Here is a 22551-nt window from a genome sequence, read left to right as displayed (position 1 = left end):
AGCAGATCGCTGACACCATCCGCACCCTGTCTGGCAAACACCGCTAATTAGAGACGGCACCGAGCCACGGTGCCACGTCGGAGGGGCCGCGGAGCCAAAAGCCAGCGCACCGGCTGCGGTGTCCTCCAGGCAGAGCGAAGCATTCACCTCTCCCTTCCTACGTGCAGCAAGGCCCCGGGCACAAATATTACGAGTTTGCATTTACACACCACCTGTAAACCATCTGGGGGGCAGTGACAGGTCTTGCAGGGAAGGGCTGATGGTTTTGAGCACGTCCCCAGCTCCCCACCAGCTCTGGAGCATGGCTCCACACTTGCAGCGCGGCCGGGTTTTGTGAGTTACTTACAGGTAGTTGTAGTCTTCAGGCTGGTTTAAAATTTTATCGTGTTTTCATCGGTCAAACACAGGACGAAATCCCAGAGAAATCGAGGTGCGGGGCTGAGTCCTGTTAATGCCATGGCTTCGGTTTGCTCGGGAGCCATGGCTGAGTTGCTCTTCGCTGTGGTTTAGTTGAGATGCGTGCGGCGTGCGGGTGGAATTGTTCACACCAAATAATTCTTCCTGCCTCTGTGAGCTTCTGTGAGCGATCGCAGCAAATCCACCAGCCCTTATGAGACAAGAGCTTCCGCTAAGCAGCTACATAACAGGAGCGGGTCTGGGAGCTGTGTGGCAAAAGGCAAGGGAGGCAAACAAAGCTTTGGGTTACCCTAAAATCTCAGAACAAAAAACACACTGTGAAGGGCTGGGCACCTCCAGACCCCTTCCCCCCAGCTGAGCAGCCCAAACACCTGATGTTGAGGCAGCTGCAGCGGGGCCAGACGGGCACTGCCGCAGGTGACATGAGTTTAACCCAGACCCAGCTGCCCACCGCAGCCTAGCAGCACATCCCCAGCCCCACGTATTTTTGCAGGGTGTCTTAAAACAAAGCTTTTTTTGGATTTCAGAGGAGACAGAGACATGAGGCCAGAAGCAGCCTCCCTCCTGGCTACTCTAGCAGCATATTTAATTTTGCAGGATGAGGGCTTGGACAGGGTCTGCTGGCCCGGCCCAGCCGCAGGCGCTGCCACGCTCAGCCAGGGCAGCCCTGGTGCTCAGGCTGTGCCGATCCAGGCTCCCAAGCACAAAGCAATTGATTTTTGTTTCTACTTTAACAAATGAGCAGGGAAATTTCCACTACTTAGATCAGGAGACGCTCTGAATATTTATAGTATTGTTCACCGATTGAAAAAAAGAAAAAGTGCCGTAAATGCACATATTTGGTGACCCCATTTGAGTGGCTCATTACAATTAGATCAAGCTAATTGCCAGTCTTGTATTTCATTTGGCAACTTGTTAAGCTAATTGAACAAAATAAAACTAATGAACAATTATAATGAAGTTTATAATTAGACCATTGGAAAAACTCAGTGTGAGAATATTTAAGGCATAATGAATGTTCAGGAGGTATGGGGGAACGGGAGTTTTCAGCGACTGATGCCTCTCCTGCTGAAATGTTTCTTCCTAGGATTGGAAATTCTCGGTGTGTCATCTGCTCCCAAATTATGCCAACGCAGCATATTATTAATTACATTAATGCCCTTAATGTGTGTACGTGGCATTTATAGTGATCCTAAATTCAGACATTAGCCTATTAGCAAAGCAGCTCAGACTTGGACATAGCTCTTCTCAACTCGGCCTTTGCGATACAAATCAAATCTCTGCTGAGACAGGTTTATAATGCTAGAAGTGCAAAACAGGCGTGTGGTACGGATGGAGGAGTTCATGAAATCCTGACAAGCTGATGTATCATTTCAATACAGAACTGCATTTCCAGTTCAGGAGCCAGGGAGACAGAAATCAGGAATAACAGAAAGAGCAACGCTCTCTATGTGATTAAAGCTATTTTTTAAAAATAGAGTTATTTTCCTCACACTCATTTCATATATAGATTTGAATAAAGCCATTCCAGCTGCCTCTCACCCCCTACCGCTGAAGCAAAGAAAATTAAATACCATGGTAAGACACAGAGAGCGACCTTTCCGAGTTTCAATTTACAGGGTCAAGCAGGCACCCACCAAAACCTAATCGAATTGTCACATCAGACTCCACGCAGTTTAAAAAGTTCTTTTCTTCCCGTTTGTACATGAACATAATTATTTCATATATAACTCAGCAGGAACCAAGCCTCTGAATCAGAGAATAAAGGCAGAAACTCTTCAACTTGGGAGGAAATACATTCCACCTTTTCTCTTCGATGTTTGGGCATTTCCAGGACTGCTCACGCTCTGAGGGCAGGAGCTGGGTTTCAGTACAAGCCTGCGGTGCTATGTGCTGTACACACAGGGCAGGAGACAAACCACATCGTGGAGGCAGACCAAGGGGCGGGAGACGAGAGACTTGTCACCAGAGAGATGAAATGCTGCTGCATTGGTCACGCTCAGTGCCTGTAACAACTGTAATCCCAGCCCAGAGCCCCAGGGAATGCTGTCTTCCTCCCATTTACAGAGCTGCTTTGCTTTTCCAAAGGTCAAGGCAACAAACTAATTCAGGAAAAGTTTTCTTTCTATGAGCTATGGAATCCTCAGTTCCCCACTGCCCAACTTTAATTCCAGCTGCATTAGGAGAAAATCTCAATTCTTGCAGCAGTGTCTCAATATCTTTATGCCATCAGATCCAGCCGTCATCTTCTTGGTCTAGTTACCATTTTCACTAGGGAGCTGTAACATCCTGGACCTGGGGGGCTTTGTGGCTGTGCTTGCTGCTCTCTGCGTTTCATCGCCTGGCCGTCGGGCTTTGCACTGGGTCTTTGCCCTGGCTGCACAGACAGGGGGATTGCTGCCCGTGACCGCTGCCGTTGCTTTCCTTATGCCAGCACCTGGAAGCCCCGCGTTGCTCTGAGGCACCGGCTGCCTCACCGTGTGTCTGTGAGCACACCATGCAATGCGAGATGATAGAGGGAGGACACCCGTGTCACCAGCCCCCTTTAGAGCCAGGGCAGAGGTTGCTCTGTGGCACCCAGAGGACAGCGTGCTGGTCGGGGCAGGACAACGATGCTTTGCCTTGGTCCCAGCAGTCGGGGGCCACCAGCCCAGCCCAGCCCTGGCCTCGCAGCATGGGGTGTAGTGTGCAGCAGCAGGGCTGAGCAGGAAGGGATCCGCCACCTTTGATCCCCCTGGGGGTTACATACAGGGATTGTCCTCACCACAGTGACCCACGCAATGCCTGTTTTTTGCCCACTGTGTGGAATTAGAACAAATCTCTCTGTGTGCCTTCCTTGTTAGGCAAAGCGCCCAGACAAAAGCAACCGGGCCTTTTTCTCCCTCTGCCCCAACGGAGCTGGTAATCCAATTCTCACCACGGAGTTCAGTAACACCTTCACCCACACATTTACTGGGGACAGAGGACAGCGGCCTGACATGGCCATCCCTCCCAGCCCGCTGACAAACACGAGGGCCCCGATGTGCTAAAAGCTCCTGCACAGCCGCACTCATGGGTCTGTGTGGGCCTGTGCGGGTCTGGGCTTGTCCCTCCCTAAGTTCCACCCCCTCTCCTACCACCACATTTCAGGAAACAGGAGTAAACCCAAAAGCAAAGCGTGAAATAGGCCCCACCATTCCAGATAGCCAGGTCCATTTAAAGCCTTGCTCGGCATTTGCATTATAAGAACAAATCCTGTACAAGAATCTCCCTCCGTGCTTTATACTCTTGCATTAATTCATGAAGTGTCATGTATCTAGCATATTTTATTATACATGAGAACGAGGCAAATTAAAATTCTCAGTTGCATATCACAGTTGCATACTCAAGGCCACCTCCTTAGGCCCCGTCAAGGCGCAGAAGTCACACCTGTTTCAACTCAGCTCACCTTTAAACCAAGTTACTTAAACTAGCACAAACGCTCACTTGGTTTTCCTTAGGTAATTTATTTCAATTTAGCTTTCACCTCTTTGTACCTAATAGCAGCTGAAGAGAAATGCATCTGGTTTAAAGAAGTGCTCTGCCACAGACGTTAATTACGGCTGAGCTCTCCGGGCCTAGCTGTGCTGCTGAAGCACCTGTGTGAGGCCTGGCCCCACTTCTCCACAACCAACTGCACCAGAAAAGTCTGACCAGTTTAAAATTGACAGCAAAGGAAGGAAATCCAACTCTGCATGTCAGTGAGCCCCTAAAAATCACATTTTCCTGGTCAAAAAGATGGTTTGCAGGCCCAGGCAGGGTTCACGAGAGGTGTAACAGCTTTGTGAAAAGAGCATGACTTCTCTGGCTCCTCTACAAGAGCCTGAGATAAAACTCTGCTTTTTAGTGAGAGGAATACAAATGAAGGGTCTTGACAGAAATTACGCTATTTGATAGGACCCTAGAGCTCTCTGCCCCACTGAAATTCAGGTAAATTTATCTATTAAATTAGACTAGGTTTTGTGTATAGCTTCCAAAACGTATTTTTTGAAGTACCAAAGCCAAACCAAACAAGAATCTCCTCAGAATGGGCATTCAGCTATAGGCTCTTGAACATCACAGCATCCAATGACTGCAGGGTGAAGAACAATGCTGTGACCTCCTCCTGCTTCAGCCTTACTTGCTCCTGCCCCAGACACACACATCCTCATCTGTCTACTCAAACCTTCACAGCAGTGCCGCGTTCAGCTCTCCTTTTGTGCAGTTCTTCCTGCTCAGCTTATAGCTCGTTCTCATGAAACAGAGCCATCCTTGAAAGGACGGTGTTCAAGCCGTTCTTTCCCATAATACCACATCCAGGGTCTAGGAGAACAATGTAATACAGTCAAACCCTGCTTCGAATGGCAACCAAACATACAACAAGAAAGTCTTCTTGAGAAAACTCGGGCTGTAGATCAATAGCCTAGACATGGTAGACTCTCTTCGTAAAACTAAAATCAGAATACACTGAGGAATATACCCACCAGTGGGATTGTTACCCTACAATTAATTCTTCCCTTAATTCACTACAACACAAAAAAGGGGACAACACTGAAAAAGGGAATTTCTTTGAGCAGAATCCTTGTTAGCGATGTGAACTTCTACATGTATTCTTCAATATGCTATTGTAAACTAATTAATTAACAATCCTGGAGATGTTTTTTCTAAGGAGCCTTGTCATTTTGGCTGGAATCTCAGGCTGAATGCTGATAAGCCTCTTGAACTTTGCAAAACCACTTGTCAAAAGTAGTAGGATGAGAATTCTTCAAGGTCTTCTAATTAAGAAGTACAAGGTCCAATTAAGCCCTTGCTAATGTGCTACATAACCTGGTTAAACAATGGCATGCCGAGTATTTCCACACCCCCACCAACACTGTTTTATCCCTTGAATTCATCTCCAATCAGTTGTTCGGAAGAATTTCCCTGGCCATCAGAAGCAATGAGGAGAAATTGTGTGGACAGCTGCAGCCTGATACATTAATACTTTGGGATGTCTTATTGTTCTGCAACTGAAATTGTTCTGAGACACTCTTTGACTCACTAATAGCATTTCAGAGACTGTTTCCCCCTCCTCTGCTTACCAGATTCGTTCCTACTTTGCACACAGATCATGTAGAGCAAGATGCTCAAACCGATGTTGATTATCTCATTATTTGAATCTAAAAAGGCCCCTAATTCCCAGCAAGGCAAATGTGTGCGCTCATCAGCTCCAAGCTGCCATACTGGACTATGGCCGTGCTTCACAGCAACTCGTCCCCTAATTTTATTTCTGGTAGAATACAATGTATGATATTTAGTCTCCTCTTTCTGCAAAAGATGCAGGAGAAAATTAAGTTGCATCTTCTTGATGTCTAAGACCTGCTTATTCAAGAGCTAAAAATATCCTCCTCATGAAGGGAGAAAGATGAACCAAGAATTTGGATTTATGATCTCAGCTCTGCAGGACACGAGATTCAGACAGACACACACCTCAGGAAATCAGTAACGAGCTAAAAGGTTTAAATGGGGAAATTGCTCAATGCAGAGCTGCTGACAAAGATCACCTGTAGAAAGACCAATGCCTTCAGATGCACTCAAGTGTCTCTGATCAGTCTCAAAGGTGCACAGAGGTTAAATGCTCAACATGACCCACTAGAAAAAAGTGCAGAAACAAAAATGAATTCTAAATGCTTCCTCCAAATTAATGTCCAGTCCATGCTCTGCCCCAAGCACACGCAAACCGGGCAGTTTCAGACGCCAGCTGACAAGCACCTTTCCCTCTCCTGCATCGCACTCTGCCACCAGCCTTGCCCAAAGGTGTCCCACGTTCACAGAGCTCACCGTACCCGTGCCTTCTCCTCCCTCAGCAGCTTGTTTAGCACCCAGGATTCACACACTATCCAGGGAGACACTTAACAGTGCTATCTTGATGTTTGGCAACTTACCTACATGAAGACTAGGGCAGAGCCAGCACTTGCAGCCAGGGATGTGTTGTGGGGATGAGCACTCCAAAAATACCTTCTGCAAAGGCTCACTGGGACACGGTCACCTGGACGCCTTCTCCCTGCCAGAGCATTCCCTACAGAAACAAGTTTTACTGATAAAACTCTACGGCTTTATCTCAAGAACAAACTGTTACTCTTTACTAATGCATTTTAAATATTATTTTAACACCCATTTACCCGTGTGACTGGCTGCTCTGCCTTGTAAATGATATCCTTTTAAATATGCATGCATTAAACTGAAAGACAATAATGGCCCTAGGGAAGTTGCATTCCATCAGGCAATTACCTGTATTTTTAAAATCACTGAATAAGTAATTCATGCAACCAATTTCCTTGCACATAACAATAAACAATTTTATCAGGTATATCCTGCTTGGGCTGTTGCGTACCAGCTTATTTCGGTTCTTTGAGAACCACTGCTAACCAGGGAAATTAATTGAAATCATAAGGTAGTGGGAGGGGAAAGTACCTGCTCTAAGAGGAGCTGACAAAAGCACATTTCTAAAAGGGAGGTGATAAAACTGTCTCTCCCTGTGACTCAAGGGCAAATGGGCTGATTCCATCACATAATTCTAGCAAGTTGTTCTCAAATTTGCAGGGGACTGAGTGAGAAAAGCACCTAGCCAGTAGTACCGCTGCTCTGAACTTGCTTGCTGTTGAGTATTTTTGTCAGAGGCTTACAGCACTCTCCAGAATGAGCTCTATTTGCGTGCCACACATGCCACTAAAATCTGCGTATGTAGCTTTTCAACCAAAAACACTGCAAACCCTGAGTTATAAATAGGAAACAAAAATGAAAGGGGCTACACGTTACAGAGTAAAGCTAGTTACACGCTGACAGCCCAAAGGCATCAAATCTTTCTGGATAGGAAGACCTGAGCAAAATCAACAGTCCATCAGCTCAGCAGCCTTCTGCAAGGGGTACCCAGCTTGTGCCTTCGGAGCATCACAGAGCTATGGCACTCAGCTTTCCTTATTAACCCCACAACATCGCGTGCTGCACTTCCATGCCAGATCTTTGCAGCCAGGTGTCTGGATGCCACCAGTTTGCAAGGATTGTCTTGAAATCGCATTTGACCCCTATTACCCTTATGCCCAAGCTTTGGAAGGAATACAGTTTATAACTGGGGGTGGGAAGCAGAAGGAAAGCTACGTTCCCTGCTCTTCCTTTGCAACCTGGTTAGCTTAGCCCCCCACTTTCGTGATATTTTGAACAATCCCCAGCTGGATAGAGTACAACTGTGATCACAGCTCTGTAGCAGTATCCAAAGAAATAGGTCGCTTGCGTTTATCTTTGCTTATCGTTAGTGTAAGGTTGTTGTTTGGAGGGCAGGCTATGGGATGGGAGGAGCTGGGCTCAGGCAGCCTGGACACTGGTGCCAGCTCTGCCACAGCCTCCCAAGAGCACATCACTTCCCAGCTTAATGTAAGCACTCTCACCCCTCCTTCTCCCTGGATTTCCACGAGCTGTTGGTGTCCAGTACTTCTGAAATTCAGATGATCCTTGAAAGCAGGTGAGGCAGAGCTCATTTGTCTGCTCAGCACAGTCTGCAGCGCTTGTCTAGGGTTTATGGCTAGGAAGTCATTGTCAGCACGCAGACCAATTTATAAATGTGCCTTTTTTTTTGTTAATATAGTACAAAGATTTTCCTGGACTGTTGTACATTTGGAGATCTTATCTGCTAAGAAAACTTTCTACAGTGTTTCTAAGTAGGATATAGGATTAAAAAACCCAACCCCTAGGCATTGTATATGTTCTTAACATATCTGTGCTTCTAAACTATCTTTAATTAATGAAATATCCCCAAATTACTTATTAATAAGGATCTGTGGGTTTTGTAAACTCCAGACATTTTGCATGAATTAAAGAACAATATAATGAAGTTTTAATGAATACAAAGTCACAGTTAATGTAAAATTTATATATAGCATGCCAGAGGGGAAAGGAATTTAAAAGTGCTTTTAATCATAGGTTATTGGCAGCTGGATAGCTCATTTTTTATACTTTTCTAATGGATGCTTGGTATTTTTATTATCGCATTTATCATGCCAGCATGGTATATTGTCCAACTTGGTACAGTTCAAAAAGTCAAATGGAAGCCAGCTCGTTTAAAGTCTCATTTGCTAATGAGGCATTTCTGCACCCCGCAGTGAACGCGGAGCTGGTGTCCACAGTGACTGCGTTCTTTTGAGTGCCACAGACCGTCTGAGAGGGGCAGTTGCACTCTTACTGAATTAGCAGCGGTACTTGACATATTCTGCAACAGCCGTCAGCTTACTGGAGCTAGCTAGCTGAGATCTATCACAGGGGGAGGAAACATACAGTTAACTTTTACTAGTTGCAGCTAAATGTGAACACCACAAACTCCTTGATTTTGCCCTAAGCAGTAACTGAGTGTGCACCTTTCCACAGAGCTGTACCCGTTAGCAACATTAATGTATTGGAACCTACATCATCTTACTGTACTGACCCAGGGCAGTGTTTCAGCACACTTTCTTCCTCTCCTGTTTACTTGTGACCTTTTAAATGAGCCAACCATGTGCACAGCTAGCATCGATGTTTTACTTCTCCTGGGCTCTGTATTAGAAAAAATAGGGTAAAAAAATTAGGATAAAACTTTCAGAGAACAACAATTTTGTAGTGGGGTGGGCTTGGCTTAAAACCATTAAAATCAACAACAAATTAAGCTAAAAATGGTTCCATGAGAACCAGTCTAAAGGAAAAGAAAATTGAGACAACAACTGAGTGGAAGTGTAAACAAATATAATATATATTATAAAGAATCAATTTATTTTGATTAACTCTATAACTGTTGAATGCATTCAACACAATTGTAAGGACATCCATTATTTTAATGCATTAAATACTTAACCCACAAAATTCAAATAGTGCAGGAGAAAACTGAATGCCAGAGGTTCGGTACAACTACTGCAATCATATTTTCTTTATGAAAAAAACAAAACAATGCTTTAGTGCTTCCATTGTACTGTTTTAGTAATGTTCATTACAGTATTTTTCCCTTTATGAACTGGAAGGATACAGAGCTAGAAAACGTTTTAGTCTTTCACTTTCAATATGACATTTAGTAAAAAAGTTACAAAACCATCAGCTTTTAATAAATGAACACACTGGAATTCTTCAGCTAACGTAACACTGGATTGTTGCTTTATAGCCAATAAAGAACCTCAAAACAAGAAAGCAGGATCTTGTCTTCAGCTACAATAACATTAAACCCAGAGTAATTACAGTAAATTCCATGGAAATAACCTGGAGTTACACCAGAAATACAGAGGTGATTGCTCCCCCACCTTCCGAATCCCCAGAAGTCAATGAACTACAAGCTTAAAACGAGAAGGTTACATCGCAAAATGAAGCAGCAATTACCTTCAGGAGTACCACGAGATATTTCAAGACTGAAATTATTCTGAGTCAAGTCAAACGGGTTTAGTGCATTATGATTTGGTTTTATAAAAACATTTAAATGCATACTACATATAGAATACTTCTGTGTTTCATAGTCAAGTAGTTAAAATCACTGTATATTCCTTGCAGGTAGATCTGAAACACATGGACTGAAAAATAAAGATGCTAAAAATCCAGTTTAAAAAAAAAGTGAACATCTTATGAAGGACATTCTATTATCAACTGTAACTTCTGCTACCAGTGCTCCCATTTGATGGGCTACTGATGTAAAACTAACCAGAAAAGACGTATTCATCATATATATAAAAATCAAAACAGGCAGGTTCCTCCTTCCAGGCTGGAAAAAAACTCCAAGACATATGGCATATTTAACCAATACAAGGGAGCTAAACTTTACCCAAGCCTTTCATAATGCACTTAACGAAATATTTTATTCTTTTAAAACAACCATTGGTATTAAATAGAGCTTTTTCTTTACATACAGTATTGTTATATACAAAACAAACACGGAACAAAGACAGATGAAAAAAAGAACACATAACTTCAGAAATTCTGAAGCTCAGGAATATTTTGGTAGAGGTCCAAAGTCTCTGGGTTTGAGAAAGCTCCCCGCTGCTCAACTTCTTTCCCTGCAATTATTTGCTTCACAGCTACTTCCACTTTCTTTCCATTTATCGTGTACTGAAAAACAAAACCAGCATTGCAAAATTACACTTTTCAGGTAGTAACTTTATGAAAAAATAAAAAGCCTCACCAGCTACCCAAGAACCCAATCATGATTCAGCACAATGCTTTCCCTTTTCTGTTGTATTTGATGCATCAGAATCTTTTCTGCATCACTTGAAAAGTGAAATTTGAAGAATTTGAAGATAGGTGATTTTAATTTATTACTCCTATTTGGTAATACTGTGAGAACCTGATGAGGCTCCAATTTAAACCAATGGAACCAGATCAGAATTGTGGTATCAACACTAAAAATTTGTTGGTTTATGTTTTGACATATCTAGTTTTCAAACAATTTTTAATTTTCTAAGGGTGAGCTCCAAGCCCAAACCCAGTGACTGGTCTTTGGGAGAAGAAAACCCATGACTTACCTTAAACGTACAGCCATTCTCCTTATAGGGTTAAATGAAACACTGAACTTAAAATTTAATTTTAGATGACCTTCTCTGCTTTTATTTGCACCAAGGTTTTAATACTACCTTCCTTTGGGCTAGTACCACTGTAAAGTTTTGGGAAAAACTTTGAAAAGTTGACCTTCAAACACATCCCTAGCCTCGTCTATCTCCTCTGGGAATGAAAACTAAACTTGCTCTACTACTGAATCTGCTCCTGCTGATCAAGAAACCCAGGTTGGTCCAGGCCTCCAAAGCTGTTGAAACTCCTCCTCTCCAGGAATCACCATTTTTTTATCATCGATCTTTCAGAGCGGGCTAAACAATCCGTAATTCAATACATTCTTTCAGTGTTGCTCTTGATACTAAAACAAACATTTTCTCATTAAAACTACCAAAGTCATGTGTAATCCTACCCTCTTGAATCACCTTAAGCAATCAATCTTCCTCCTCGACAATAAGCAACCTAAGTGTTCTGGTTTCTGAACGCTTGTGAAAGTTAAGTGGACTGGAAGGGAACTGTCCCCTTTAAAAAAGATTACAGACTGTTCAGCAAAGCTAAATTGCTTAATCAAACAGGCAAGCATCTTGTAGATCATGATCAGAGTGCTTATCTGGTCAGGACAGGACTAGGAAGATTTGCACAAAGAATTTGCAATGTTCTTCAGCATCTTGAGATGCCATTAAAAACCATGCTTTGCATTCCTGAAGTGATTAGCAAATCAACAGAGCTATGTTATTTACTTCTACCAGTATACAGTGTCAGTATTCCGTCAGAATTAGGCTGTATTTCAGGTGGAGATTCAAATACATTTCTCTAAGTAGCAGAAAGTAGAAAGAGGTTTCCGTTCCAAGCAAAAACTTCAAAGAAAGATGGGAGACAGCTTTGATCACTTTACTACTGGCGTATTTACCTGAAATGTAATTAACATTCACTTAATTTTAAATTCAGTCAAAGTGTGAACTAATTAATGATCTAAGCAGGCTCTCCTGAGGGACAGACCATCATAAACACCTCACTACCATCAACTTTATGCTGTACATTCTGGTGATTTATGCAGTTTACAAGTTCAACACTTCACGCAGAAGCTAAATTGCAGCCTGGAAAATCTAGCCTTCATGATTTAACGGGTGCAGGGGATTTTACATTCATGCTAAGACAACATTTTCTGCCTAATACTATTGGACAGCAGTGGCCTGAAACAGAAGTAACTCAAGAGATCATATCCAAATGACTGTGCGTTATATGGAGGCTGGCAGTCCTAAACCCTAGACCATTTCCACATAGAAACCTATACTGGCAGTAAATGAGTATCAGAATACCAGATGATTGGGCTGAAACCTCCAGCCTTTTCTCTGGACTCACTCAAGTCTGTGTGCAAATGGCCTTGAGACAAGTACTCTCCGTACCCCGATCCTGCAATGAGCTGTCCGTAGAGCTGTCGGGGAGGCTGTAGTATCAGAGAGGACTAGGAAAAAAGCCAGGCAACCCAAATAAGAGTTCACACTGCAAGGAAGAGTAGCGTAGAGTACTGCAGTTCACAACTTCAGAAGACTGAGCATGCAGTACATTTAGCTATAAGATTTTTTCCTCTCCCTTCTGTAAGCAGAAAGACTTTATTTTAGTTATTGCTACTGGTAAGACAGTGATAGAGATACATTTAAATGGCTAAACAGATGTAAAAGTGAAATGGTTTACAAAATGATTTTATAAATTTGCTCAGTGCTCTCCGTTTTCATAAGAATGTTATTTCAGACAAGAAAACAGAAACCAAATAAGCTTATGGGTAGCCTGAAAAGCTGAAGTTAAATTACCTTCTTAATATTTTCCTTTAAAAGACTTTAAGTATATATTACTGAGAAAATGCAGCACATATATTTATAAACTGAGAATGGGCATTTTTAGGTATTGTTAAAAAAACAAAAACATGCTTAGCTGAAAAGGAGATGAAATGATGTTGCTAGGCAACATAGACAAACTATTTATAAAGCTCGAATACACTTTTGAGATGCTAAAATTTCTGTGCATGTGGGTTTGAAGAGCAATGACAACTGCTCCTTAATTACTATTCAAGGTGACAAAGAAAAAAAGTAGGCAGCATTTTTCATGACATACCGGAATGCCTTTGGTTTCTAGAATGAGGCTTGGAACATGCCTGGCAGAAAGCGCTACACGTATTGCATCTCGAATTCTTTTCACCAGATCCTCGCTGAACGCATGGTTTAATGCCATCTTCAAGAAGAGTATCACCCTTTCCTCCCCATCTTTGTTGTACTGAGGGACGCAGAGGCTATCTGAAACCTCCTCAAAGGCTTCAACTGAAACAAAAAAAAAAAAGAAGAGTCCTTTTTAGCACATGCTTTTGTTACGTTCTGGGTGCACATTTTCTCTAATTGCACCAAAAGAAATGCATCACCTGCCCTAGAGCTAAACAGGAAAAACAGACTTCCTGGATTGGTTATCCTACAAGCACTCCCTTAAGCTACTTTGTAATTCTAACTCCTGCTCAGGTGCAAAACCAGGCTTAAGGACCACATATATTTACGCACAGGACAACAGTAGTCTGCTAGAACTTCTAGGACTGACGATGACTTTTATGCTAAACTGTTTTCTTTGGCTTTTCTCACAATCCCCATTGCTGCTTAGATAGAAGACTAATGTGCCTGGTCACACACAAGAACAAGGAGTGGCAACAGGTGCCCAAGGCCCAGACTAGCACCTGTGCACACCCAGTAACACCACCTTTCACAAGATAGACATTTGAAATACATTTGAAATAGGAATCAGTGTGCGGCTTGAGAATCTCACGGGGACTGGATTTAAATCCTAAGAATTCAAACCAGTCCCTGCTAAAGCTGCTATTTATACTACAGAACCATCAAACCTGGGGAGGCAGATCCAGATGCCATTTGTACCGGGATAAACCTTGAGCCTTTGTGCCAGTTCCAGCCAGAGACTGCTCCCCAGTTTAAGCTCAGAAATGTTGAAATGGAACATGACCCGGGGCAGCTGCCGCCAACACCCACACAGCTCTTGCACAGATGAGGGAGGCTGATCCTCCAAATCTCACACAACGCTAGGAGGATGCTGCTTCCAGCAGAACACCGTTTACATTCAGAAGGCTATGGCAGTGCAATTTAGCCTCCCCACCCTCCTTTTGCACATCTGGCTTCAACTGCAATCCTTCTGTCCTGGTTCCTGGAATCGTTCCTCAGTCAGTTATGGTAGCATAAGCTCAACCACTTATCATTAGGAATGATAAAATAAATCAATGTCAAGAGCTTGTCTTAGGCAGAAAAAAAAAGAAAGGATAGCCTCAGAGTTTAGGTACTCTTATTAACTTGCATGAAATTATATCTGTAAGATCTTGTTATATGAAAGCAACATCTTACAAAGAACGTCTCAACAAGTCATTTTCAGTCCTACAGACATTTTAGGAAGGCAACCAATTTCAGGCCTACAAGACAGACTTTTACGGTTAATGCTAATATGCTCTGTACCATCTTCCATTTGAAAAACAGTAGGCCTTATTACTTAATCTCTTCAAACACCTGTATAATGCATATATTTCAGATTTAAATCAACAAGGTCATACATGAAAGATGTGGAAAGTTAATTTCATACCTATGTTATAGATTTCAGAACTTCCAAATCTTACTCCATTCGGATTTAATGTACCATCACTGAAAGTAACACACAAAACAAAGAAGCATTAAAATGTAATTAGAGTTTGATCAAAAGAAAAATTGATGCAATTAACCAAGTTTCTCTGAATTTCATGGAGGGAATATGCAGACAGCCACATCAGAAACAGAATTTTAAAAGAATTAAGTTCTGTGAAAAAGGCCTTTTGCTCATTAGAACAAAATTTCAGAGAACTCAGCATTATTCATTCACCTTTCCTCCTCCCTCTTCTTTCCAGCAGCGCAAATGAGGTCCAGTTATTTCTCATTTTAGCTTAGAAATACACATATCTACCACCAACAAGAAAACAGATCAAAAATCTTTCTAGTCTGCATTTTATTGCAATTGTGTGCCATTACTTTCCAGTATCTTATAGCTGGAACTTGCATTTCATATATAGCAGCCTCACACCTTTTATCTGTTGTGTAGGTCTGTTTGTGGCAATGCCAAAAAACTTCAATAGTCATTCAACTTTGTTTTGAACAGCAGCTTGTAAAGGCAAACAGAAAATTTACCCACATTTGTGACCCTGAATTTTTCTATGATCTCTAAGACAAGCACAACTTCATACCTGATTTTTTGTAATAAAGCTGTGCTATAAAGCAAGTCAATAGCAAAGCCAAGAACAGGAAAACAGTTTTCCTGATTCTCTACCTTGAATGTGCTGCGCTCTCAAAACCACCAAAAGCTGATCCATCGCTATAAATCATGGAAAACTAAACCAAGTCGAACATCATCTTCATTTGCTTATACACAATGTGGCAGCACTTAGAAATGGTTTCCCTTCCCTCTAATCCAGCTGCTTTGATTAATTCAAGGATTCGAATCTGTAACATGGAATTTAACAATCCAAATTCTAAACAGGCATGATGGACAATCATGTACACTATGCTCCAAGGTAAAGTTCCCAATTCTTAAAGCTTGTTTATTCAGAACACTTTCACCAAAATACTGTACCTGCGACCAAGCATCACAATTCCTCCTGTCTTGGGATTAATTTTGCAGTAATCCCCATGGGCCCAAACACCTATTTGAGAATGACAAAGGTTAAGCAGCTGGTTTCTCATCCTTCCACTCACAAAAGACTTTTGTGTAACAACAGGCGTACCATCCATTTTTCTATCTGTTTTACAGCAAGAATCCCAACACATCATACATATTTTGAGAGCTACCCACGGCAAATGTAGCAGTACTTAACTGTGCAAACAATCCACATTGCATTTATTACAACAAGCTCGCTCACACAAGGGTAGCTCACACGTTATGATCAAACCCTAGGTTATTTTATGATTGCTTGTTTGCAGGCTATCTAGCATCCTTGAGAAAACTGATGAAATTCTGCTCTGAACACCACATTTTGAGGAAACAAAATCTTTCACAAAGGTAATGATACTCCCACCAGTCTTTCTTGACCCACTTCTTTCACAACGCACAATTCTGCGCAAGCAGCTCTCTGGGTTTGCACAATAGGTCTCAGCAGTTCGCTAAGGAGCTTCTCTGTGCTTAATGCTCTTGATTATGTAAAATCAGATTTGGCTCTTCAGATCTGGAATAACTTTTGTAATATTTTTAAGACTGAGACCACAGAGGCAAATGCAAAACAATTTATTTTTTTTTTTACAGAAAAACAAAACCTTGATAACACACATGCATGTGCACATAACACCATTTTCTATTGTACCTGTTACAACCCTAATCCCATTAACAAGGAAAACTAGAAAAGGATTTTCAGACAGAACCTCTGAACCAGTTATTTCAGTCCAACAACTCTGATTTTTTCCACTTAGAATAATGCTCACAAGCAAGCTTCAACACTCCCTCAATTTTCCTGTATGATTATCTCCTGCTGCACATCCCGACTTTTCTTGCAAGTCTACTCTGTATTACTGCTATTTATAGAAAAGCTATCTCCAGAAAGAAGCAGCTTGAGGTCTTGCTCCTATAAGCCCCTACCCGTAGGCAGCAGGGAGTTCAGCATCCCTGCGCCACATAAGCAAAGACTCGGTGAGCACAGCTCACAATGATTAGGAAGATGCTGTGGGCTAGAAGCTTTCCTTTCCTTTACTCTTACCAGAAGTGGAAGACTGTATGAATGCAGAATATGCATGTCAGAGGCAGCACATACTTAAGCCTCATGCTAATGAGGTAGCAGCCCAGCACTTATCCCTTAGGATTCACTCCTGCTAGGTAGAAGCAGCCTGGCAGAGGTGCTGTAGCACTCATTAATGGCAGATTGCTCCCTGACCTCTTCAGCACTTTCACTTCACACTCATGCCAAGCAGTCTATGTCTGCACTGCAGATTATCAAGCTGTTATAGCCATATATCTGCATAATGAGACCAGGAACAAAATGGGATTGGAGCTTTCCAGAGATTCTTCTCAAGTGATTTGGATCCATATTCATAACAAAACACTAGAAAACAGAGTGAGAATTATCAGATATGCCTTGGATTTCTCACTCTGGAAATCTAGATTTAGAGCTGCATCTGCCCATCACTGGGCAGGAATAAACCTGTACCTTCCTAGTAGCAGCAATACAATCTATACTCTTGGTCAGCTTGATCAGTGTCCAACACCCTTCGATACATACCTGGGAATTTTGAAAAATAAGCCTTCCTGTATTTACTTCCATTCTCATCATTCCAGAAGTGTGTAGGTTGACAAGGAATAGGTTTGATACAAACCAGCTCTCCACTTTCACCCCAAACTGGCTTCCCTGTTTACAAAACAAAGAGGCATTGTCTGCATTTCCCTTCGGTAAAGAAGGGAGCACCAAAACAGCTGACTGTTAGACATCTGATGACTGAAAATTAAGGTCATACCTGCTATATTTTGTAAGTGCAGTAATATTTTTGGGTAATATCTGGATAATAGTTACCTTCATCATTCCATGCTTCTACAGCCATTCCAAGATTTCTGGCCTGAATTTCTCCTTTGTAAACTGGAATTGTAACATTCTGACCCATGAAACATGAAATTATATCTGTCCCACCTATAATAAAAGAAGTCAATTTAGATTACACAGTACATTTTGTAAAAAGCTAAACTACATAAGAACTCTAGAAGAGCAGACTGCTACGTTTGCCAAATGCTTCTGATCCACATTAACCAGCACAGAATAAGAGTCAGCATTATCTAGGATGTAACATGACTTGTCATAAAGGAGGTTTCTTCTCTTTCTTTAGACGTGCATCTCTTTATACACGTATTACCTTCACGCAGAAATATTCCTTAAGGCATAACTTTTCTCCTTCAAGCAGTTTCTTTAACCATTTAAGGAAATTTCCACTTATATAAGAGTGAGAAAACAAACAGGCCCTAGTTTACAGAGTTAGATATTCAAGATCACTTGAAAATGTTTTCTTGTTTGTTTTCATTAGTTTAAACTATTCCATTCAATACTTTTTTGTTCTCATTAGCACAGTGGTTTGGAGGGAGGAGGCAAACACAGTATGAACAGTCATCTCAATTAAAAATAGGTATTGTTATAGTGCTTGCTTAATTGAAATACTTATATAGCAGGACCTTAAAGAAGTAGAATTCTAGGACAAGAATACCGTTAGCTTTACTCAAAAAATAGTCTTCCACATTTGAGACCATTAATGTCTATAGTAGCAAGTCTAAAATTCAGCGCTACTCTAAGACCAGAGTCAGAAGTGACCGCAGTAGCGGAATACTCAGACTTTAAAATCAGACTAAATTAAAAAGCCTTGTGAAAATTCAGCCTTCATTACAAAGCAGAATGAGGGACCTTATGAATGTGAGGGACCTTATATGAATACAAGTTCCCTCAGCCAGCACTCCTTACAACAAACCACACAGTATGTGGGCTTGATATTTCTCTAATTACATAATTTACAAAAATCTGTCTGCGGTGCCAATTACGTGGCATAAAAGAATTGAAATGGGAACAAGGAAAAACCTCTAAGAGAATTTCCTGCTAAAGTCAGCTATTTTCAGAACACTATGTTCTGTAGGTTAATAGACTCTTTTCTTGATCTCACCCTGTTACCCCAAAGGACAGACAGTCAAAATAAATGGTCCTGCTTAAAAAAGCTAAAACCCCAAACATCCACCATGTCAGAAACATTCCACCTAAAAGCTTTTGCGTACGAGCTTCATTATGGCATACTGAATTATACAGAGAATCTCTGCACAAAAGAGACAATTTAGTCTAACTATACCCAAACCTGAATGATCCAAGGCCTAAGCTTGCCAACGTAGCAAGCAAGCAAGAAGGAAATGCACAGGCAACAAACAATTAGCAAGATGCATATAGCCTAAAAGCATCACCTGAAATGGATCCCAGGAGGACGCTGTTTTTTATATGTTTGTAGACATACTCATAGCTTTGAGATTTGAGTGGTGATCCTGTAGACAATATAGTGTGGAGTGTTTGGAGATTGTGTGTTTCACCTTAAAAAGGAGGAAATCAAACTAGGTTAAGGCAGAATTTTTACAGGAGTTTGTAACCATTTGTCACTATAATCCAGAAAAATTACATAAATGACTTGTTTGTGACATGATTCAGAACCAGAACCTGGGAGGAAAGGCAGGAAGGAGGGTAAAAGGGGATGCAATAGCCCTTGGAAGCTTACATGGTTTTAAATTTTTCTCTTCTAGCACAGCCAGCCACTTTGCACCCGTTCCAAGGATGGTGATCCTAGAGGGAGAAAAAATTATATGTTTTACATATTTAAAGACATTAAGATTCTGCAATTCCCACTGTAGTAAGCAGGGGCTGAAGGCACTCTGTACATTGATTAGTCAAGCAATGTAGTTTCCTAAAGCTTTCTAAGTGCAAGGCACATCCTTTTGAGCCCTCAAAGTTAGTCAGGCCACATGTCATTTCTGTAGCTTTGGAACTTTTAATTCTATCTTTAAATATTAAGCAAAGCTTTCCCACCTTCTGGAAAACGTTTGCTTTCATTTATGGGAATTTGTAACTGCAGAACACTCCAAAGGCATCACAAAATGTTTTAACATTTACTCCATTAATTGGCCTTAATTGCCACTGAGCTGTTTAACACAGATCTGCTGCTTCGTTACACTAACACATGAAAAATTTGCCATTTTGGGGCACGGTGTAACAAAGAATACTTTGCTCTGAAGACAGCAGCCAGTGATTTTCTTAGATACATACTCAGTTCATATCTGAGCTGCAGATGTCTAACTGAACATGAAATTTGGCCTAACTACTTTTAATAAATGAATTCCGACACTGCAAAAAGTATATTCAGAGGGAGTATTCAGTATCTGGCTGTACATTGCATCCTTGAGCAGGGCAAAGACTCGTTGAGAATCCCTATTTCAGCTGCTTTTGACTGCTCATTAAAATACGGTAATTTTACATTACAACAGCCAGTGCACGCATTAGTGTTGAGACATCATGTTTAGCATCTTTAAGACTGAGCAGACCGTTCTGTCTCCCAGTTGCACATCGCCAGTCTTTATGACAATGCAATAAGACCCAGAGCAATTACATTATGCAGGACTTTCACAACAACACTGAAGGCACAGTGTTAAATATTTCAATTAACGTAATAAATAAAATACAGCTTTGGGAATCTTGTCCATTTTTCACTTTTGACAAATAGGGAACATGACACTTCTCATTTTTGTACCCAGGGCAATGGTGTGGAGAATGACTTGTGCATTAGCAGCAAAATGAGCACTAAACTGAGCTGTTACCAATAGCTCAAAGTCAAAACGTATGCATCCATCCTGCAAGATCCAAAAGCCTTCTGAGATCTGTTCCCCTGTGAATGCACAAGGGAAGTAATCTTTTCTATAGAGAAATTGCAAGAACATTCTAACAGGAAGAAAATTATTTTGGTACTTCTATATTTTCAGCCCTCTCTCCTGCACTGCGTGTCAGTATTCCTATGATCTCTAGCAAGAGGGGCACTTGCATGCCTAATTAATGTATTAATTAAATGCCCATTTGAACATTAGTAGATGGAGGGGAGAGAGAATTGAAGTCTATTTGATGCTGATGAAGGAAACACAATCCAGAAACACCATCTCCCAGTTGCTAAATACTTTCTACAAATTCACCAAAACAAACCACGGTGCTTTCAGATACCCTTCCCAATCCTTCAGAAAAATCATGATTTCATTTGCCAAAAACTGAACTACTTTCAGTAAGCAATGAACCCTAATAATTACCTATACTAGCTTTAAAAAGTCACTATGCTGAAATAGAATCTTTACTGCTTTAACATACAAATTCTGAGGTGTCATTAATCTCAACGGGAGACATGAGAAAATTTAGATGACTGCACAAAATTTATTTTCAGTACTCTAAACAAGTAAAAAAGAAAATAGAGCTCTCAAATACAACATAATTACAACTCAAAAGAAAGGCTGTACCCCTTCCAACTCTATCAGAGGAAGCGCTAATTTGTTATTTTTGCTGACCTTCAGGAAACCTTATTCGCTTTCTGCTAATTCGTTTTAAAGTACAGCAATAAACTCACTCAAGAGCACGTGTAGAGACAAATAAGGATAAGGGATACAGGTTGAATGCACAGAACTTGGGCAATATGCACATCAGTATAATTTAAAAACAAGATCCTATTTTCACTTTTACTCCAAAGGCAAAATGAAAAGTAGAACAGCTCTTGAGATGATACCACCATTTCAGAAGTGGAACAAGGGCTATCCCACTATCACCAGGGATGTCTTCCTCTGTCATTTACGTGGCTGACAGTTGAGAGGCTGCTACCTTTGGGCAGGGACAGGTTACTTCCACAACTAACACTGCATAAAGCAATTTATCAAGCACCATGAGAGCACACAACTAAAATTCTCCTTCACTTCACTTACCATGTATCACAAACACATGAACTATTTTTACTCGTGTAATATCTTGCTTGCCTTCCATGCTTCAGATTACTTCTTATTTTATAGTTAAAATATGTAATGCTTCTCTGTATTTTTAAACTCTTTGACACTTCCTCTACAGCACATGTAGAGACTAATCTGCTATTATTTCCTTCCAAATGCTAGATAACTGATGGGTGGTGACTAAACACAGTTCACTTGAATAGATCTTTCATTGAAGTCCACTTAAGCAATTCTTGCCGTGAAGTACAAGATTGCATATTTTTATAGTATCATCAAAATATCTGAAGGAAAGTATGGTACATCTTCAGAGAAGCAAGGTAGTCTTAACGCTTTTTTTTTTTTAATATGTAGCATATGACAGTTGGGAACAGACTGCGTTATGAAGTACCACACAGATGGCCACCGCTTTTAGCACCAGATTACAAAAGTGAGACATGCAGACACATTTGAGTTATCTTCACTTACTTTTGGCATGTAGAAACAATGCTTAAAAATAAGCCGTCTTATTCCTTGATTCTAAATTTTTGCCTGTTCTGCTGTTTGGGGAGGGGATGCTAGGGGAAAGGGGTGTTAAGCTTTTTTTTTTTAATGGAAACATTCCAACTAGGCATTAGCCTTCAGTTATAATAGCCAGAGACAAAATGTTAGTCTTTAAATTCATGGCACAAAAGACAGTGAAATTTAAATAAATAATTACCAAGAGTCAGAACAAGTCTTTTGGCATCCATTTTCCACCACCAATGAATTAATTTTAATTACTAATTAAAAATGACACTCATTTAACCACAAAGTAACATCATTCAGATCTATGCTCCTTACATCCAGTTAGAAAACTGGGAAAGATACAAAAAGCAAAGTTTAACCACTGTAGTAAAACACCACCACAGGATTTTAGTTGTTTATGATACCTGTCATTTCCCTGGGATTCGAGAGAGGGCACTGCGAGCATTGCTAGATACAAAGAACCGTGTAAAACACTTAAATTGCCTGACAGGGTGAATCTAGTATTACAGATTAAAGAGCAAAATATGAAAATATAAGCAGCCCTGCTGAGCCTTTCCAGTCCATTTCTGTCTTTAA

General features: G+C 41.1%; 2 protein-coding genes across 2 annotated transcripts in view; both read right to left on the bottom strand.

The window, feature by feature from the left end:
- TMEM132B (transmembrane protein 132B) overlaps positions 1-9010 on the bottom strand; it is a 254325-nt gene extending 245315 nt beyond the window's left edge. The window contains exons 1-3 of the mRNA XM_080560176.1: positions 8870-9010; positions 6339-6472; positions 347-662 (exon numbers count right to left, since the gene is read on the bottom strand). The gene's annotated coding sequence lies outside the window, so the exon portion shown is untranslated. The remainder of the gene's footprint in view (positions 1-346; positions 663-6338; positions 6473-8869) is intronic.
- A 137-nt stretch (positions 9011-9147) lies between these two features.
- The window catches only part of AACS (acetoacetyl-CoA synthetase), a 41300-nt gene continuing 27896 nt past the window's right edge, over positions 9148-22551 (bottom strand). Inside the window, exons 11-18 of the mRNA XM_080560181.1 lie at positions 19221-19285; positions 18916-19038; positions 17501-17614; positions 17213-17338; positions 15580-15649; positions 14563-14621; positions 13054-13256; positions 9148-10503 (exon numbers count right to left, since the gene is read on the bottom strand). Of these exons, the coding sequence (XP_080416307.1) occupies positions 10366-10503; positions 13054-13256; positions 14563-14621; positions 15580-15649; positions 17213-17338; positions 17501-17614; positions 18916-19038; positions 19221-19285 (898 nt within the window). The 3' untranslated portion in view covers positions 9148-10365. The remainder of the gene's footprint in view (positions 10504-13053; positions 13257-14562; positions 14622-15579; positions 15650-17212; positions 17339-17500; positions 17615-18915; positions 19039-19220; positions 19286-22551) is intronic.

Source organism: Anser brachyrhynchus, assembly GCF_964034855.1.
Source record: "Anser brachyrhynchus genome assembly, chromosome: 17".
Taxonomy (NCBI): domain Eukaryota; kingdom Metazoa; phylum Chordata; class Aves; order Anseriformes; family Anatidae; genus Anser; species Anser brachyrhynchus.
The sequence above is the reverse complement of the archived record's forward strand: the minus strand, read 5'-3'. Positions and strand labels throughout refer to the sequence as shown.